At 57.9% G+C, this 18,866-nt stretch overlaps 1 protein-coding gene across 1 annotated transcript; it reads left to right on the forward strand.

Annotated features, from left to right (window-relative positions):
• Positions 1-1,080: 1,080 nt before the first annotated feature.
• On the forward strand, positions 1,081-18,766 carry NID2 (nidogen 2). Its single transcript, XM_066189137.1, has 22 exons — positions 1,081-1,280; positions 1,945-2,253; positions 5,638-5,873; positions 6,093-6,460; positions 7,069-7,218; positions 7,296-7,541; positions 7,763-7,963; positions 8,080-8,298; positions 8,828-8,971; positions 9,726-9,854; positions 9,932-10,075; positions 10,158-10,277; positions 10,360-10,593; positions 11,248-11,484; positions 11,580-11,801; positions 11,896-12,065; positions 13,108-13,237; positions 14,647-14,818; positions 16,265-16,422; positions 16,972-17,095; positions 17,754-17,866; positions 17,948-18,766. The coding sequence occupies exons 1-22, from the start codon at positions 1,092-1,094 to the stop codon at positions 17,956-17,958; spliced, it is 4,026 nt and encodes a 1,341-aa protein (XP_066045234.1). The 5' UTR covers positions 1,081-1,091; the 3' UTR covers positions 17,959-18,766.
• Positions 18,767-18,866: the final 100 nt, after the last annotated feature.

Here is an 18,866-nt window from a genome sequence, read left to right on the forward strand (position 1 = left end):
ATGCAGGGGGTTGCACTCCGCTAGGATGGAGGGGACCACGGCGACAAATCCCTGTCACTGCAATGGACGGGGTGGAGGGCGTCCAGCTGCTTCCCGTGTGAGGATTCCTGTCGGGAATGCCATGAATGTGTCCCTGATTTATTTCTCTCGACAGCCTACAGGGGTCTGACACTTCCCTCCTTGTTATCTGGCATTCCAGGAGCATGGCTGCGCCTCGGGACAGATGCAGTCTCCAGGCCGGGGAAGGGGGAAACGCTCCAGGGAGCCGGAGCAGAGCTTTTGGCTGCTCCCAGCCCGGATTTCCAGGAGCACTCATGGAGTGCAGCTGTCGGGATTTGAGCTCTTCCTCCCCTCCCACCACCGCGGGTGCTCCCACCCCGAGCCCCCGACCCAAAGGCAAAGCCTCCTCGGTGCATCGGCCGCTGCAGAGCTCTCCGGGCGGAGGTGATGGATGATGGGACAGAGGAAGGATAAACAGCGCTGACCCCGCGCCCGGCCCTGCGTGCCTGGGGGGCCGCCTGCCAGTCGAGCTGCACGACAGATTTCGGCCGGGGGCTGCCCCCGTCCTCCCCCCGCGGGTCCCCTGTGCATGAGGAGTCACGTTTCTTCCCGGCTTAAGGGAGCAGCATCCGAGGGAGCCAGCGGGGAGCGGCCAGAGCCTCCCGCCCACGCCGCGACCCCGGCCCCGACCCCGGCTGGACGCGGGCCCGGCCCCGGGGGCGTCGCGGCGAGGCGGGCGGGGGGGACTCGGGGCTCCGGGGAGCCGCGGGGCACGAAGAGGGGATCCCACTCTTCTGTCCCCTCGGGACACCGCCGCCGTGGTACCCCGCTCCCCCCGGGATGCCGCGACCGGCCCGGGGGATGCGCGGGGATGCGGGAGAGAGGAGGGGCCTCAACTCCGGACGGATTTTGGGTAAGACCCGATTGGTCCAGGACGGGGACGGCCGCTGCTTGGCCACGCCCCTCGGGCTACGCCCCGTCCCGCCCCACGGGGCCGGGGGTCGCCCCGTCCGGTCCGTGCGGCTCCGCTCGGCTCCGCTGCTGCTCTCGGCTTCTCCCGCTCGGCGCCGTCGGGGCTGGTCGGTGTCGGGATGCGGGCGGTGCTGGCGGTGCTGGCGGCGGTGCTGGCGGTGGGGACAGCCCTGTCCCGCCCGGGGCTGCTCCCGCACGGCCCGGCCCGCGGCGATGCCCGGCTCCGGCCCGGGGACGATGAGAGCTCTCCCGGGGTGCTGCTCCGCCGCGCCCTGCGCCTCTACGGCCGCTCCGCCCGCCGCCTCTACGTGAGTCCCGCCTGGCCCCGCTCCCCGCTCCTTCCCTGCCCTCCTTCCCCCCGGCCGCTCTTCTTACTCCCTACCCCGTTTCCTCCTCTCCATCATCTCCCTCTCTCCCTCCATCTTCACTCCGTCCATCTCTCCGCTCTGTGTCCCTCGCTCCTTCCAGCCCTGTCTCTTTCTTCCCACTCTGCTTCCCTCCATCCCTCTGTCCCACCATCCCTCCTTCCTTCTGGCTTCTCACCCCTCCATCTTTCCATCCTTCCTCTCGCTCACCGCCTTCCCCCCCTGCCTTTCCCCCCCCCCCCTCCTCCTCCTCCTCCTGCCCGCCCCAGCCCCTCCACGTGCACCTTGGCTGTCCCACCGCACGCGTTTTCCCCGTCCATCCATTTCCCCCTTCCCTGCCCGGTGTCTCCGGCTGCGGAGGAACAAGAGGGCTTTCTCCTCCGCAGCTGTTCCCCCGGCCAGCGGCGGCTGCAGCTGGGATGGCCCCTGAGCTCTGCAGCTCCCTGGGGGATGGAGAAGCCCGAGGTCTTTGTTTTCTGCCCGGCCGGATGGGGCCACGCGGCCTCAGGGCCCCGAGGAGAGGGGGGGACGGGGCGAGGGGATGCACTGCTGGTGCAGTGGTGACACCTCTGCAGCTCCTGAGCACCCTGCACCGCTCTCCCTGCAGGTGGGGACCAACGGGGTCATCTCCACCCAGGATTTCCCCAGGGAGACGCAGTACGTGGATGACGATTTCCCCACAGACTTCCCCGTCATCGCCCCCTTCCTGGCCGACCTGGACACCTCAGGGGACAGAGGGAACATCTACTACCGGCAGGATGACTCCAGGGACGTGCTGGACCAGGCTGTGGGATACATCCAGGCTGGCTTTCCCCGCTCTGCTGGCACCTTCGTGCCCACCAATGCCTTCATTGCCACCTGGGAGGATGTGGGAGCCTACCAGGAGCTCTCCCAGGACCCCGAGCCCTCCACCAAGGTGAGGCCAAGGAGCTGAGCTCGGACGTCCATCCCACGTGTCATGGGAGGATGAGTTTTTCTTGTGTGGTACCCAAAATGCCGATTCTTTTCTACCTGAGCAGCTGGATGGTGCCTCCATCCATCCATCCATCCATCCATCCTTGGGTGAGCACCAGGAGGAACATGGAGCTTTCCCCCTCTGCTCAGAGCTGTGGCAGTGGTGGGGCTGTTGGCCAGAAGAGGTTTAGAAGTTGCCTTCATGGCTGGAGGTGCTTGAACAAGGACATGGAGCGACAGGACAAGGGAGAATGGCTTCACATTGCCTGGATCAGGTGTTAGGAAGAAATTCTTGGTTGTGAGGGTGGTGAGGCCCCGGCACAGGATGCTCAGAGAAGCTGTGGCTGCCCCTGGATCTCTGGGAATGTCCAAGGCCAGGTTGGACGGGGCTTGGAGCAGCCTGGGACAGTGGAGGATGTCCCTGCCCATGGCAGGAGGTGGAATGGGATGAGTTTTAAGATCCAACCCCAAACCATTCCACGATTCTGATTCTTTTCAGACAAAGCTTTCCAGTGCCAGCAGCTCTGGTTGTGCAGGGCAGAGGGTGGCTGGGGGCAGCTGGGGGAGGTCCCTGCTTTAGGTCACCCATTGTGCTCCTGACCTTTCCTGGTGGCTCGGGGCTGGTCCTTCCTTCTGCCCCTGTGCTGATTACGCTGCTGGCCACGAACTGGCTTCGGAATTTCCACCGTGGGCTGATTCTGTGCCTGGAAAACAAGCTCACAGGTGGTCTGCCAGGTCCGGGGGGGTGGGGGGTGGCCTGTGCTCTCCACCCACGGGGCTGATAAGGCTCCTGCGTGGGTGGATCTCCAGCGCTGCCTGTCCCCGAGAACACCGGGTCATGAGCTGTCACATCAGGGTGATGACGTGCTGAGGAGGTGACAGTGACGCTCCGCCAGCTGCGTGGACTCCAACGAGCTGAACGGGATGAGCTGCACGAGGAAAACTGCGGTGATGGATACCCAGAGCTGGGTGGTGGGTGATGGGCTGTCACCTAAAGCCCAGCAGCAGCCACCAGGTCCCCAAGAACCTCCAGGAGCCATCCCCCCGCTCCAGGGCCCTTGGGTAGAGCGATGCCGAGAGGAAAGCCAAGCAAGGCAAGAAGCTGAGGTTTGGAAGGAGACGAGGCACATTTTTTCGTCTCATTTAAAAGTTGGGAAAACAGCTGAAGAGATGCCATCAGGGGCCTCGCAGCGACCTCATGGCCATCGAAAATGCAGCCTTCTCTTCCCCGTCGTGGTTTTTTTACACACACCCCCCCTTCCCCCCTCCCCCGAGAAGTTTGGATCAAGCTTTAAAACGAAACCAATCTTCTTTGGAAACGAGGAGCTCCAGGGAAAGCTCCTGAAATGCAGCTCCTGCCTGTGCTTTGTTGAGCTTCCCCTTTGCCAAAACTGCTAAAAAACTCCCCAAACACCTCTTCCTTTCACTGACCAAATGTGGAGTTTCTGGAAACGCTGCCCTCCTGCTGCTCGGAACCAGGACTGACTCCAAAGCCTTTCCCCCTGCCCTGGAAAGTCACAGCTAATCCCTTTTGAGCCCCAAAAGTAGAAAACTGGGTGAAGATGGGGAGCAGAGGATCCCCAGACCTCCTCTTTGGGGGTCCTGCCTGGGTGGGAGGTCTGGCAGTGCCGTGTCCCCTCCAACTCCTTGGGACATGCTCCTGGTCCCTGCAGTGACATTTTCTCCGGGACAAGGCTGAGCCTGCTTCTGTAGGAGCAAAACTTGCCCTTTTGGGCTGGAATTTGCCCTTTGCAGCTCTTTGCTGGGGACTTTCCCCCTCCTTCCCTTCATCCCACCGTGCCAGCACATCGATGTCACCCAGATGTCACCCAGCGTGTCCCCCCTCGCCACCCACTCCGAGGCAGAATGAGTCCTGCAGCTGCTGCTGCTGCGATTTGACTGCGTGGGGGAGGAATCCAGCCCCGGGGGCAGGGGCGGGGGTTATTCCACCCCCTCCAGCTTTTTGGCCGCCTTTTCGGGGTCTCTGAATGCCCGGAGTGTGTGACAGGCACAACAAGGCTCTTTATATCCCGCGGGGCTGCCAGGAAATCCAGCGATGCTCCGGGCCCCTTGCACCCCAAAATCAAGGCTGGTGCTGTGGGGGGTGGAGCTGGGGGGGAGCCTCCACCCTCCCTCCCTCTGCACCGGGGGTGAAGCTGGCAGTTTAATTTAATCATTTTTCCTTCGCTCGGGCGCCGTTCCCTGCGTGCTGAATCCAGCAGCTCGGTGGGAAGGGAAGGGAAAGGAAGGGCTGCTGCTGTTCCCTGTTTGGAGCTGTTTGCCGGGGGAGCAGGAGCGGTGTGGGGTTGGTTTCTCGGCGTTTGGAGGGTGTGGGGTGTCGGGTGGCTCGGCAGGGCTGCGCTGGCTCCTCCCGGCCGGGGGTTGTGGCCGGCAGGGCTGGCAGGGCAGGCGGCCAGCCTGCCTATAGCGGGATGTATGGGAAGCTGGGAGCACAGGAATGTTTTTGTTGTTTTGGGTTTTTTTTTTTTTTTTCCGCAGGAAACCGGGCTAAAATTGTTCTCAGGGACAAGCAGGGGGCAGGCGGGTTTTCCTCTGGTGCGGATGGGATGGAGCAGGGGGGTGTCACTGGGAGGACAGGAGTGAGGGGCTCGCAGTGCAGGGGTTGCATGGCCAGGGATGCTCTTGGGACATCCTTGCACTGAGGGAGTGGCCTGGCTGTGCCGTGGAGATCCGAGGAGGATGCTGAGCATCTTCCCAGGATGTGGCTCTGGGGGTTTGGCTGGGCATGAGTGGCCCCAGCTCCTGCTCTTCCCCAGGAGGTCTCTGCAGGCTGATCATGGAATGGGTTGGGTTGGAGGGACCTTAAAGATCATCCCATCCCATCCCCTGCCATAGCAGGGACACTTTCCACTATCCCAGGGTGCTCCGAGCCCCATCAAACCTCGCCTTGGACATTCCCAGGGATCCAGGGACAGCCACAGCTTCTCTAGGCACCCTGTGCCAGGGCCTCACCACCCTCACAGGCAGGAATTCCTAATTCCCAATATCCCATCCAGCCCTGCCCTCTGGCAGTGGGAAGCCATTCCCTGTGTCCTGTCCCTCCACCCCTTGTCCCCAGTCCCTCTCCAGCTCTCCTGGAGCCCCTTCAGGCCCTGCCAGGGGCTCTGAGCTCTCCCTGGAGCCTTGTCTTCTCCAGGGGAACATTCCCAGCTCTCCCAGTCTGTCTCCATTGAGGTGCTCTCTGTTGGAGGGCCCTTTTGGGGTGTTTTCCTGCCCTGTGGTGTGTGTGGGGCTGCCTCTCACATCCCTGCCCCCCTTTCCTTCACTCCTCTGCTGTGTTCCTGCCCCTCCCTGCCATCCATCTGTCCCTCTCTCCCTTTGGCAGCTCAACACCTTCCAGGCAGTCATAGCCTACAACGATGAGGACACCTACACCATCTTCCTCTACCCCAGTGGTGGCCTCCAGTTCCTGGGGACACGACCCAAGGAGTCCTACAACGTCCAGCTGGAGCTGCCAGCCAGGGTGGGCTTCAGCTGGGGGGACAGCGATGACCCCAAGAGGGACGGGCTCTTCTTCCACAGCCTGGCCAGCAGCGAGCAGGCTCTGAGGAACCTGGAGAGGTGAGTGGAAAACCTGGGGGGTTTGGGGGTGTGGGCAGCAGGGTCACCTTCTCCCACCATCTGGAGCCTTTGAGAGCCTGGAAAAAAATTTGGGGAGTGAGCTGTGGGGTTCTGGGCTGGATTGGGAGGAGCACAGGTGGTTGGTATTGGGGTGGTGCCACCTTTGGGGTGGCTTTTCCAGCATGGCTGTGATGATGTTCATGTGTTCTGTGTCCACAGGGAGAGCAACACGGGAATCCCTGGTGTGTGGGTTTTCCACGTGGGCAGTTCTGAGCACGTGGAGCCGGGAGGAGCTGAAGAAGCTGCTCCTGCTGTGCCTCAGAGCCCCCCTGAGCACCCCAACCCCAGCACCGCCGGCTACACCCACCCTCTCTCCAGCCACACATCCATGGCCCAGCGTCCCAGCCACGGATCCCGCACCCCGGTGCTCCTGGGCTTTGTCCCCGGGAGGAGGGACACCCAGGAGCAGAGCCACTGGCTCAGAGGGGACGGTGGCACCCGGCAAAGCCACTCTGCCAACCCCTCCTCCTACAGCTCCGGCCACCACGGCGTCGGCGTGGAGGAGGACGTGCATTTCAACCCTGATGGTGAGAGACCACAGCCCCTGGCCGTGGCCCAGAGGGGACAGTGACCCCACGGGGTGATGACCCGGTGGGGACAGTGACCCAGTGGGGGTGGCTCCATAAAAAAGGCCCTTGGCTGGAAGTTCACCCCGTCCCAAGTGGCTGGTGCTGGAGGAGCTGCTCCTGCAAAGCTGCTCCCCTTGCAGCTGCTCCTCTCAGCCAAGGCTGCCTGCTGGGCTTGCCAAAGGAAAAGTGGGATGGGGTGGGATGCTCAGGGGACAGGTCCCAGCACGAGGTCAGAGTTGGCCTTGCCACCCTCCCCGCCACCGAGCCAGCTGTGGAGCCGCCGTGGCACGTGCCCGGGGGAGCAAAGCCCCGTCCCCAGCCAGCTGTCTCCCAAAAATACCCTCAGGAATTTGATCTCGTGCCCTCTGTCAGATCTGCCTGAAATCAGGCAACAGGTTCCAAACTCTCCGCCACCCCTCCGCATCCCGGGTGACTCTCTTGGGCACCGCCACCGCCAGCTGGCTCGTTTCCAGGCGGTGCTTTTGGGGCCAAGAAGGCGAGACGCCCACCGCCTGTGAAGGGCGGCTTTGTCACTGCGTCCCCAACCTTCTCCCTCCGTCCCCCAGTGTTCACCTACAGCACGGCCAGCAAGGAGACGTGTGCCCAGCACCACGGGCGCTGCTCCCCTCACGCCTTCTGCACCGACTACTCCGCCGGCTTCTGCTGCCACTGCCGGGCCACCTTCTACGGGAACGGGCGGCAGTGCCTGCCCGAAGGTACGCGGGGCGGGCGGCGGGGACGGGCAGCCCGTGCCTGGGCGGCCGCTGCCAGGGGTGCCCGTCTCCCCGCCCAGGGGCCGTGCATCGCCTCAACGGCAAGGTGAGCGGGAGCCTGAGGGTGGGCCGGGCGTCCGTCCGCTTCCAGGACGTGGACCTGCACGCCTACATCGTGGGCAGCGATGGCAGAGCCTACACGGCCATCAGCGGGGTGCCCCAGCCCGCCGCCCGCGCCCTGCTGCCCCTGCTGCCCGTCGGGGGGCTCTTCGCCTGGCTCTTCGCCCTGGAGGAGCCTGGCTCTGAGAATGGCTTCAGCATCACCGGTGAGAGGGGATTTGGGGTGTGCCGTGGCTCCTTGGGGCGTGGCTTCCGCGGGGTGGATGGGTCGTGAGGGGTTCAGGGGCGGCTCTGTGGTTTCTCCAATCCCTCTCTGTGGTTTCTCCAATCCCTCGCTCAGCTGGTGCTCGCGTCTCCCTGTGACCCCCCCACGGCCATGCTTTGGGGTTGTCCCTACAAATGGTGCCCGTTCCCTTTTCCTGCCCAGGCGCTGAATTCACCCAGAGCCTGGAGGTGACGTTTTACCCCGGCGGGGAGACGGTCCAGGTCACTCAGACAGCCGAGGGCCTGGGGCCGGACAATTATTTAAGCCTCAGGACACACATCCAGGGTGAGGTGCCATTCCTGCCAGAGAACGTCACCGTCCACGTCACTCCCTACAAGGAGCTCTACTCCTACTCCAGCTCAGGTAAGACCCGGCTCAGTTCCTTACACACCTCCCCTGAATGCCGGAAAACATCCGAGACACATCAATGCTGGCTATTTTCTCCACATCCCACTGGGTTCTCCACGCCACCCCGGCAGCCGTGACATCCTCAGGCCAGCGGGAATACGTGGTGGCCGCGGGCACTGCCAACCAGACCTTGTCCTACCGCCTGCGCCAGAACGTCACCTTCTCGGGGTGCCCGCACGCGCGGCCGCCGGCGCGGCAGCGGCTCTCGGTGGGCCGCGCCTTCGCCCTCTTCGACGGCCACGAGCACGTCCTGCGCTACGCCCTGGCCGCCCGCATCGGCCTGGCACGAGGTGAGCGCCAGCACCCGCCCCCCGGTGACAATCCGTGTGCCGATCTGTCGCGATAGGACACGAAATCAGGCAGCTTTATTTACAATTCACGCAGCCCTTTTTTAACGCGCTGTGCTAAAAGGCACGTTATTGGCCCATAGGGCTGACACCTCTCCCGTTGGCTAAATAAAGAAATAGCGAACAACACCTGCTGTTATGGGAAAGAAATTTACACAAGGTCGTTTTGGGGAAAAGAAAACTGCTGAAAAGTTTCCCTCGGGAAGAGCTCAGCAATTCTCAGGCTCAGAAAATATCGGGTCCGCACCAACCCAGCGTGCCAGCAGCCCCCAGTGGGAATGCTGCCATCTCATTTTGCCTAAAAAGGAGGGGTTTTCCAAGCAGTTTGAGCTGCTGGCGTGGTGGGGGCGGCACAGCTGTGGTTCCCTGCATGGGTGCTGCAGTGCAGTGGTGGTGCCTGCATGGGGTGTAAGCGGGGATGGTCACTCCCTGTGTCTCTTTTATTGCCCCCAACATCCCTCTGTGCCCACAGACGATGCCGAGAATCCCGGGGTGAGCCCGTGCCACGATGGCACCCACACGTGCCAGGCCCTGGCGCGCTGCCAGCCCGGTGTGGGCACCGAGTACACCTGCGAGTGCACGGCCGGGTACCGTGGAGATGGACGGGGCTGCCAAGGTCAGCGGGGCTGGGGGGAGCTGGTGGGTCTGTGCCCCGTCAGGCACCAAGGTGGTCACTGGTGTTTGGGGTGCTGGGATGTCACAGCACTCGCAGAGCTTCACCAATGCCTCACGGGGGGAAACTGAGGCAGGGTGCTGGAGGTCCCTGTGGAAGCGCTCCGGGAGCGAACAAAAAAGAGGAGGGGGAGAAAGGTGTGACAAGGGAAAAAAGCAAAATCTGTGGGAAAATAATCCCTGCGTTTCATAAATCCAGCCGGCTTCGTTGTTGCTTTCTGATCACATCAAACTTCACATGCAAATTTGTCTTCTAAATTTGGAGTTCCCTTCCACAAGAAGCTGCCCGGTGCCAGTGAGTTGCACTGCACAGTGATGCTGGTGAGGAATTCAAGCATCCTGCCTTTCAATAAGGAACAGGTTTCCTTCTCCTAAAATCCCAGGTTAAGTGACCAATCTGCTCACTTAATTTCAGGAAACTGAAACCGAGTTTTAAAACCACAAACAGTCGAGAATCTTGGTGTGCCTTGAACAAACGCTTCTTTATCAAAACTATACACCAAAAGCGATCTTGTTCTTTTTTCCCTTCTATTTTGAGCTGATTAGAAAGTTAATTCTCTAGCTGATTAAGTTCAGTGACACACATGGGACGGGCAGCATGGGGCAGGATATTCCCTGTCAGACCACGAGCAGCCAGACCACGAGAACGGGGTTGTCCCACCACCATTGGGGTGCCCGGTGTCTCCTCCTTTCCCCAGATGTGGACGAGTGCGCCGAGGGCCTGAGCCAGTGCAGCCCCTTCTCCGTGTGCCTGAACGTGCCGGGCAGTTACCGCTGCGAGTGCCGCGGCGGGTACCGGCCGGCGGGGGACGGGCAGGAGTGTGTGCGTAAGTGCTGACCCCAAATGGGGTGTCCCCGATTGCCCAGTGGATGTCCCCTGACCACCCCTCCCCTGTCCCCACAGCGCTGGCACCGCCGAGTGACCCCTGCGAGGACGGGCGGCACCCCTGCGCTCCGGGGGACCGCGCGCGGTGCCTGTCCCGCGGTGACGGCCGCGCCACCTGCGAGTGCCTCCCCGGCTACACCGGCGACGGCATCCACTGCTCCGGTAAGGTGGGCACGGGAGGGACCCCGCAGCACAGCTGGCGGGGTGTCCCTGTCCCCGCTGATGCCACCTTCCCCCTGCACAGACGTGGATGAGTGTGCCGAAAGCCCGTGTCACCCGGCCGCCATCTGCTACAACACCCCGGGCTCCTTCTCCTGCCGCTGCCGGCCCGGCTACGAGGGCGACGGCTTCCAGTGCACGTATGGTGAGGTGCCCGCTCGGCCCCGTGCCCTCTCTGCCTGGCACAGCTTGCCCAGCCTCACTCTCCTCTTTTCCTGCCTTTCCAGCGGTGGAAGGGAACCCGCAGCGCCTGACGCCCTGCCAGCACGAGCGGATGTACCCGCGGGAGGTGCCACCCCTGGGTGACGGCCACGTGCCCCAGTGTGACGAGCAGGGCCGGTACCGGCCCCTGCAGTGCCACGGCAGCTCCGGGCACTGCTGGTGCGTGGATGCAGCCGGGCAGGAGATCGCCGGCACACGGACGGCGCCAGGCACCACCCCTCCACGCTGCGGGAGCCCAGGTCAGTGACACCCTGCAGGGGTGAGGGGAGCGGGGTTGGGTCTTTGGGTGTCTTGCTGGTGTCCCAGTGGCATCCCGGTTTGGCCAGCAGGGTGGGGACAGTGGGGCCACAGCGAGTGGAGGGGAGCCTAAAGAGCCATCAATTAAAACTTGAGAAGTTTCACCTCAGCACGAGGAAGAAGTTCTGAGCGTGGCAGAGCCGTGGAAAAGCAGCCCAGGGAGGGTGTGGAGTCTCCCTCTCTGGAGATATTCCAAACCCACCAGGACACATTCCTGTGTCACCTCCTCCAGGTGACCCTGCCTCGGCAGGGAGGTTGGACTGGAGGATCTCAGGATGTCCCAGCCTGAACAATTCTGTGACTCTGTGACGCTCTGCCCAACCACCCTTCTGGGGCTTCACTGAGGGCAGGGTGCTGTCGAGTGGGTGCATCGAGGGGCTCCTGGGTGTTTAGGGTGCCCATCGGGTTACAGTGTCTGTGGCCATGGGGTCACCTCCTGTGCCAACTTGTGATGGAGGGAACATCTGTGGGGTCTCGAGGGGGCTGGAGTGGGGCAGCCCTGGCCCACGCCCCAGAGCCAGGGGGGCTGGAAAGCAGGGGACAGATGGTGCCAAGGTGCCAAGTGGCTCCAGAGTGGGGACATTTGCCGCCGGCAGAGTCCATCCAGCAGCTGACGCCCTGCGAGCACGCACGGATGTACCCGCGGGAGGTGCCACCAGGGCCGTCACCCGTGGGCGATGGCCACGTCCCCCAGTGTGACGAGCAGGGCCAGTACCGGCCCCTGCAGTGCCACAGCAGCTCCGGGCACTGCTGGTGCGTGGATGCAGCCGGGCAGGAGATCGCCGGCACACGGACGGCGCCGGGCACCACCCCTCCACGCTGCGGGAGCCCAGGTCAGTGACACCCAGGGAGCATCCTCGGCCTGGGGGCTCTACCAAGCCCTGAGTCCCCCCGGAACAGGGTGGTGACTGTCACCCTCCCGCGCCAGAGCCCACGGAGCGACCCCCCAGCATGTGCGAACGCTGGCGGCAGAGTTTGCTGGAGCACTACGGGGGCAGCCCCCGCGGGGACCAGTACGTGCCACAGTGTGACCCCAGCGGGGACTTCAGGCCGCTGCAGTGCCACGGCGACAGCGGCTACTGCTGGTGCGTGGAGCAGAGCGGCAGGGAGATCCCGGGGACGCGCTCCGAGCCCGGCACCACCCCACCCTGTAAGAGAGCCCAGCGCCCCGAAGTGACCCTGCCACACCGACAGCACAGGGCGTGCAGCTACCTGAGCCATCTCTGTCCCTTCCCACATGCCAGGTCTGCCCAGTGTCGCACCGCCCAGCGTCCGGCCCCAGCCCCGGCCCGACGTGTCCCCGCCGGCCGCGGGGACGTTCCTGCTCTACGCCCAGGGCCAGCAGATCGGGTACCTCCCGCTGAACGGCACCCGGCTGCAGAAGGAGGCGGCCAAGACCCTGCTCTCCCTGCATGTACGGTGTCCTCGGGGTGGGGATGGGGTGCAGGGATGCCTGGGGGAGTTTGGGACAGGCTGGTGCCGCCACTCGGTGTTGTCACCTCTCTGAGTCACTTGTCTGAGCTGTCGGGGTTGGAGGGGGTTGATGTTGGTATTTGGGGACATTGGCTGTGCTGGCTGCCTTGGTGGCACTTGGGACAAGTGACAGGACAAGGGGGCATGGCTTCCCACTGACAGAGAGCAGGGTTAGATGGGATTTGGGGGTGAAATTATTGACTGGGGGAGTGGGGAGGCCCTGGCACAGGGTGCCCAGAGAAGCTGTGGCTGTCCCATCCCTGCAACTGTCCAAGACCTGGTTGGAACAACCTGAGCTGGTGGAAGATGTCCTTGCCCATGGCAGGGGTGGAACTGAATGATCTTTAAAGTCATTTCCAACCCAAACCGTTCTGGGATTGTATGGATTCTATTTTCACCTCCCCCCAGCCATCCCCAGCAGAGACAGGTCCCAGACAGGTCCCAGAGCTGGGGCTGCTCATGAAGGGAAGGAGTTCAGGTGCTCCCAGAGCTCTCCAGGGTAGGTCACAGCCCAGACTTCCAGCTGCAGGGCTGGCCTTTTTTTCTTCCTTAGACTCCCCTTGGAGTGTGGCCATGTGTCTCTCCAGCCAGGCCAGACCAAGGCAGAGGAACACTGAAATCTGGGCCAGGACCCTCCCTGCACCCTGGGGGAGTGTAGGACCTTGCCAGATATTCCCTCTCCCCATCCTGAAGGTCATTCCCCAGGCTGGCTTTGCTCTTGGAGCACCCTCTCCCTCAGGCAAAGGGTTCAGATCCATCTGGATGTGGGTATGAGCCTGCACCAGCTGGCCTAAAATCCTCTGTTTGCAGGATCCAGCTGGGAGGGTGCAGTGGGAACCTGTCAGAGCAGAGTTTTGCTGGGGAAATGGGATTTGAGTGTCATTCCCCAGTTGCAGCGTGTCCCAGGCAGCTGATGGGTTTGAGGTTGCTCCCTGAGCCTCCTGGCAGGATCTCACCCCATGTCTCTGTCCCGACCCTGGCAGGGCTCCATCGTGGTGGGGATTGACTACGACTGCCGGGAGAGGATGATCTACTGGACTGACGTGGCCGGCCGGACCATCAGCCGGGCGGGCCTGGAGCCAGGCTCCGAGCCAGAGACCATCATCAGCTCAGGTGTGCTCCTGTCCCCTGTGTCACCTGCCCACAGCCACATCTGCTGTTCCCATCGCAGCTCCGGGATCCTCCTATTGGTGCCTCATCAGGCTACCTAAAAACAGAGGCCAGGCAGAATTAGGGGGATAAAAAGCAATTGTATTTATTGAAGGGCCTTCAGGTACATTTCAGGCAGGTGAAGCTCCCCCAGGGGCTACACCCAAAATAGACAACAGTTAACGGGTTTTCACACTTTCATAAGTTTGGTTCATTTGCGTATTGGGGGTTAATCTTCCAGTTACAGCTTCAGGTAATGAAGTAATTTACCCCAAGTTTGCTCCCCTCACCAGTTCACTTTCATTTACATCTCTCAGGGCTTGAGGCAGCGAGGTGTCCTTGATTCCCACGCCTAGAGAGGAATTGTTTTGTCTGCCTTAAATGGGATAGCAGTAGTTAACACTCTATATGGGGTCTGAACTCCATACACTAAAGTTATATACTAGTTCTACAGTTAGACTAGTATATATATATACACTAGTATGACTAGTATATACTAGTATATATTCACTGAAATTATACATTAGTTCTACAGTTATACTAGTAATAGTTGTATATATATAGTATATATACTATATATACACACAATATATATACACTATATATATAGTATATTTACAATATATACACACTATACAGTATAGTTATACTAGTATATATATACTATATATATACTATGTAGTGTGTATATATACACTATATAGTACAAATATATACACACTATATTCTATTTATATATACTAGTTATACTAGTATATATACACAATATATATTTATATATACTAGTATAACTAGTGTAACTGTTTTTGTGTGTATATATAGTGTATATATATACTATATATATACTAGTATTACTAGTATAGCTGTAGAACTAATGTATAATTTCAGTGAATATATACTAGTATATACTATGTATAGTATATACTAGTCATACTAGTGTATATATATACTAGTCTAACTGTAGAACTAGTGTATAACTTTAGTGTATATATACTAATATATACCATACATAGTATATACTAGTACATACAGTTTTACTATATACTAGTTATATATAGTTTAGTTGCACGCAAAAGAATTACAGGCTTGCAAATACATGAAAAACACAAAAGCTAAAACCATAAGGCATCACCATATTTCGGGGATGCCTGAGGGATCCCGGAGCAGCATGTCCCTGGGCGTGGCCATTCCCCCAGCAGGACTGATCAGTACCAGTATAACTTACACTAGTTATATATAGTTTAGTTGCGCACAAAAGAATTACAGGGTTACAAATACCTAAAAGCTGGAATCCAAAGGCATCCGCGAAGGCATGCCCTGCTCTGAGGGATCCCGGAGCAGCGTTTCCCTGAGCGTGGCCATTCCCCCAGCAGGACTGATCAGCCCCGAGGGTCTGGCCGTGGACCACCTTCGCCGGGCCGTGTTCTGGACGGACAGTGGGCTGGACAGGATCGAGCGTGCCCGGCTGGACGGCTCCGAGCGCCGCGTGCTCTTCGACACCGACCTCGTCAACCCCCGCGCCATCGCCGTCGACCCCGTCCGAGGGTGAGCTGCAGCACTGGGTTGGTTTTTTTTTTTAAGATGGTGGAGGTGCTGCCTGTATCCCAATTTAAGCATCTCCTGTGGGAAAGCTGCCCGGGGAGTTGTGAGGGTTCTTCTCTGCCAAGGTCAGGGTGAATAATAGACGGGACACATAGGATGGAGTTCGGACTTGGAATGTTTATTACATCTTAGGTATTTACAGTATTTGCAGGCTCAGGAGCCGTGAGCTTCACTAGCAAGTTAGGGAAACGAGGTAAAATGGAGTGCTGCTAACTCTTTCCAAGGTTACTTAAGTGATAATCCCCCAATAACGAGGTGACACTGGTATTATTTATGTTTTCAACCCAATAATGACCACCCAAGAACCTCAGTGCTGACGTTTTTCACCCAATTACAAAAAACCACCCAAACCCATGAAGAAGAAAGAAGAAGAAGGTGAAGAAGAAGGGCTTAGACAACACCTAAAACCCTCCATCTTGACTCCTATGCACTACTGTACACGAAAACCCCAAATCCTAAGTTTCTAGGACTCCAACAGGGGAGGATTGAGGCAAAGCAGTCAAGCCCACACATCACACACGCCACGGCTGGGCTCAGCAAAGAGAGGCAAGAAAGGCCTTTGTACGATCAGTTCCAGCGAGGTTTATTCCTACACTCCAAAGGGAAATCAGGGACAAAAGCCTGGCCACGTGCTATGCACAGGCCTAAATAGGGGTCAGGAACCAGTGGTGAGGGGCACAGGGGCAGGACAAGGGGCAGGGCAAAGGTAAAAAAGGTATAGGTGACCTATAGGGAAAACGGGGCTGGCCACCAGGGATACCAGCACCAATGGGGAAACAGGGAAAGGAGAAACCAGGAGAACCAGGGCCGTGGGGAGAGAAGGAGACCGGGGCAGACCACACAGTGTTCTAAGGCACCATGGAGGAGGTCTTTCTTTCCATCTAGATGGAAACTCTTATGGTAGATCTTTCCTGGGAATTCCCCTGAGAGGATGGAGGGATTCCACAGTGAGTGGCAGAAATCCCACAGGGATTTAGGACACGGAGCCCCGTGGCCAAGGCCCCTTCCTGACCCTGCACATCCTCTAAGAGGGATTGGCTCTGCTCCCCGGCCCCTCTTTTTATTCAATAATTCCAGATCTGGCTAAAACTGCTGTTTCCGTGTCAGGATGTAGATTAGTTTTGAAAAGCTCTGGGAATGCAAGCTGTGCCTCCAGGGTGCTGTTGGGATACAAAATGTGCCACTCCTCAGACTCGCCCTCGTCGAGGAGCTGCAGTTTGGGTCATAAACATGTCTGATATTGTTCTGTTTTGCTTGGAGAGGTTTTTTTTTTCCTAATCAAATAAAGATGGTTCAGGCACTGATAACGGAAAACACCAGACCTTGCTCCTGGCAGGAACCAGGATAATCTCCCACCACTCCTTACTGCTGTGTGCATTATTTTCCAAGCAACCTTTACTGGACGGACTGGAATCGCGAAGCTCCCAAAATCGAAACTTCCACTGTCAACGGAGCCAACAGGAGGGTTCTGGTGCACAGAGACATTGGTTTGCCCAACGGCCTGACTTTCGACCCCTTCTCCAAGCTGCTCTGCTGGGCAGACGCAGGTAATGTCCCCAAGGGTGGATCAGAGAATGTCACACTGAGCCTCGAGGGAAAATCCTGGATGTCCTCAGCCCAGTGCTACCTGTGGGCTCCAGTGTTGTGCCAGCCGAGGTTTAGATTGGATTTTAGGAAATATTTCTGCATGGAAAACGTTGTTGCTCAGGGCAGTGGTGGAGTCTTTGTCCCCGGAGGGATTTCAAAGCCGTGTGGATGTGGAGCAGTGCTGGGAAGTGGCTGGACTTGGTCTGAGGGAGTTTTTCCAACTTGAATTGTATGATTCTACATCTTTAAGCTGAAAAGCTGTTTCAAAATGCAATAAATCAGGAAAAGGCTCTTTCCCCAGAGGGTACTGAGCACTTCCCAGGCTCCCCAGGGAATGGGCACAGCCCCGAGGCTGCCAGAGCTCCAGGAGGCGTTTGGACAGCGCTGCCAGGGATGCCCAGGGTGGGGTGTTTGGGGTGTCCTGTGATCCTTGTGACTCTGTCAAACACAAAGGACATGTTTGGTGTGGCATTTTCAGTGGGATGGGGAATGATTTTGTGTTTGAACAGGCACCAAGCACCTGGAATGCACATTCCCGGATGGCACCGGCCGCCGCGTCATCCAGAGCAACCTCAACTACCCCTTCAGCATCATCAGCTACGCCAACCACTTCTACCACACGGACTGGAGACGGTGAGCAGGAGAAATCCCAACCCCTGCATGGCTGGGAATGCCGAGCTGCCCTCCCTGAGAGGAATCCCAGCCTGCTCCCAAATCCTGGAGCCTCCGCAGAGCTCTCCCCGGGTCTCTGCGTGCGGTTTCAGCGACACCTGCTCGTAAATCTCAGCACGGAGGAGTTGTTTAGACACAAGCTCAGCTCCCTGGGAGGGACAGAAACAGTGGTTTGGGGTTGGTTTTTGGTTGTTTTTTTTTTTCCCCTAACTAAAACTTGGCTCAAGTCTCTGGGTGTAGATTAGGTCCAAGGAAAGATCCTGTCCTCAGCCGTTCCCTTTGCCTCGGCATCAGGAACTCGCCTCTCTTCCCGCTCCAGCTGGAAGCTCTCACAGCTCCCATCCAAACTTAGGTTACAACGAACACTTCAGAGTTTGCCACACTTGGAGGAGACTCTCAGGGAGATAATCTCTTCTTGGAAGGCTCTTTCCTGTGGCTGCATCACCAGAGAGAAATGCACTGACTGAGCTGGAGGAGGATTTTTTTTTTACAGGGCAAATTTCTTCCCACTTGTCCTGCAGGTGTTCAGACCGAGCCTGTTGTTAAACACACATAAATAGGGAAAAAAACCCAAGGTTCATAGGTGAATAAAACACTTCTTTCCCCCTTTTTTCACCAGGGATGGGGTGATAGCTGTAAACAAAGAAACAGGAGCCTTCACTGATGAGTATCTTCCAGAGCAGCGATCGCACCTCTACGGAATCACAGCAGTTTATCCCTACTGCCCTGGAGGTAAAACCCACCCAAACCCCATCCCTCTGGGAATTCTGCTGGCTGCCTGACAACACTCAAAATCTCCATTTCTCCCCACAGCCAGGAAATAGGAACTCCATTTCTTCAAGGAAACAACGATCTTTGCACCCAGAGGGATTTCAGACCCAGAGAACTGTCACTGCATACAAAGGGGGGGAGAAGTCCCTCACCAAGGCCAATGAAGGGCCCTGCCTTCCTGCAAAAAGATTTTCAAGTTATTTTTTTATAGTTATACCTCAAGACTTTACTACTGTATTTTTTTTTTTTTATACCAAGTGGAAAACGTTGAGATCTCACCAAAAAAAGAAACAAAAAACCCCAAAAAAAGGTCCTGGGAAGCTCAAGCCATGACTCGAACTCTTGCTCGTGCAAGGAGATTTCAAATGTAGCTTTTTTTTTTTTTTCACTCCAATGTTTTATTTTGTTGGAAGAAGAATGGATTCATTTTTCATCGTTTCGACAATCTGACCAAGAGGTCCTTTTATCCAAAAAAAAAAAAAAAAACCCCAAAAACCAAATTAAGTGCCTATGGGAAGCTGTGGATGCAGTAAATTGCTGGGTCTAAAAAACAAACAGCCCTGAAGAGACAGAGACTGCGTGTGCTCCAAAATCCTGCAGAACAGGGATGGGATGTGGCAAAGGCATTGAAGATTTTCCAGAGGATGATTCTGTGTTCTCACCACTGCCTCCATGCATGTCTTTTAGTATTTATATTAGAAGAATATGCTAGAATTGATCTGTTCATGCTTGTTGGGTCTTCCAAGTGCCTTCCTAGACCTACCCAGTGTAGACCAATACATGTTCAGAAATACCAGTTACCTTGTAATGCTTCACTTTTTCTAGGTTACTTCAATAATGGAATAAAAACGGATTGGTTTAAGTTTCCCTTTGGATTCAGTTTTTCACTATTTCAGTCGTAGGGGAATGTTTTAGTGTGGGGAAGCCAGGAGCAAGCTGTTCCTAGGGCAGGAGCTCAGGA

The sequence above is a fragment of the Chamaea fasciata genome, unplaced genomic scaffold (assembly GCF_029207755.1).
Source record: "Chamaea fasciata isolate MVZ Bird 193981 ecotype frontalis unplaced genomic scaffold, bChaFas1.0.hap1 SCAF_7, whole genome shotgun sequence".
Lineage (NCBI taxonomy): Eukaryota > Metazoa > Chordata > Aves > Passeriformes > Sylviidae > Chamaea > Chamaea fasciata.

Excerpts from the sequence above, each read along its gene's own strand:
- NID2 (XM_066189137.1), top strand. The coding sequence starts at position 1,092 with ATGCGGGCGGTGCTGGCGGTGCTGGCGGCGGTGCTGGCGGTGGGGACA. Across the intron at positions 9,855-9,931 it reads GGACGGGCAGGAGTGTGTGC|CGCTGGCACCGCCGAGTGAC; the intron begins GTAAGTGCTGAC and ends CTGTCCCCACAG. Across the intron at positions 14,819-16,264 it reads GCCGTCGACCCCGTCCGAGG|CAACCTTTACTGGACGGACT; the intron begins GTGAGCTGCAGC and ends TTATTTTCCAAG.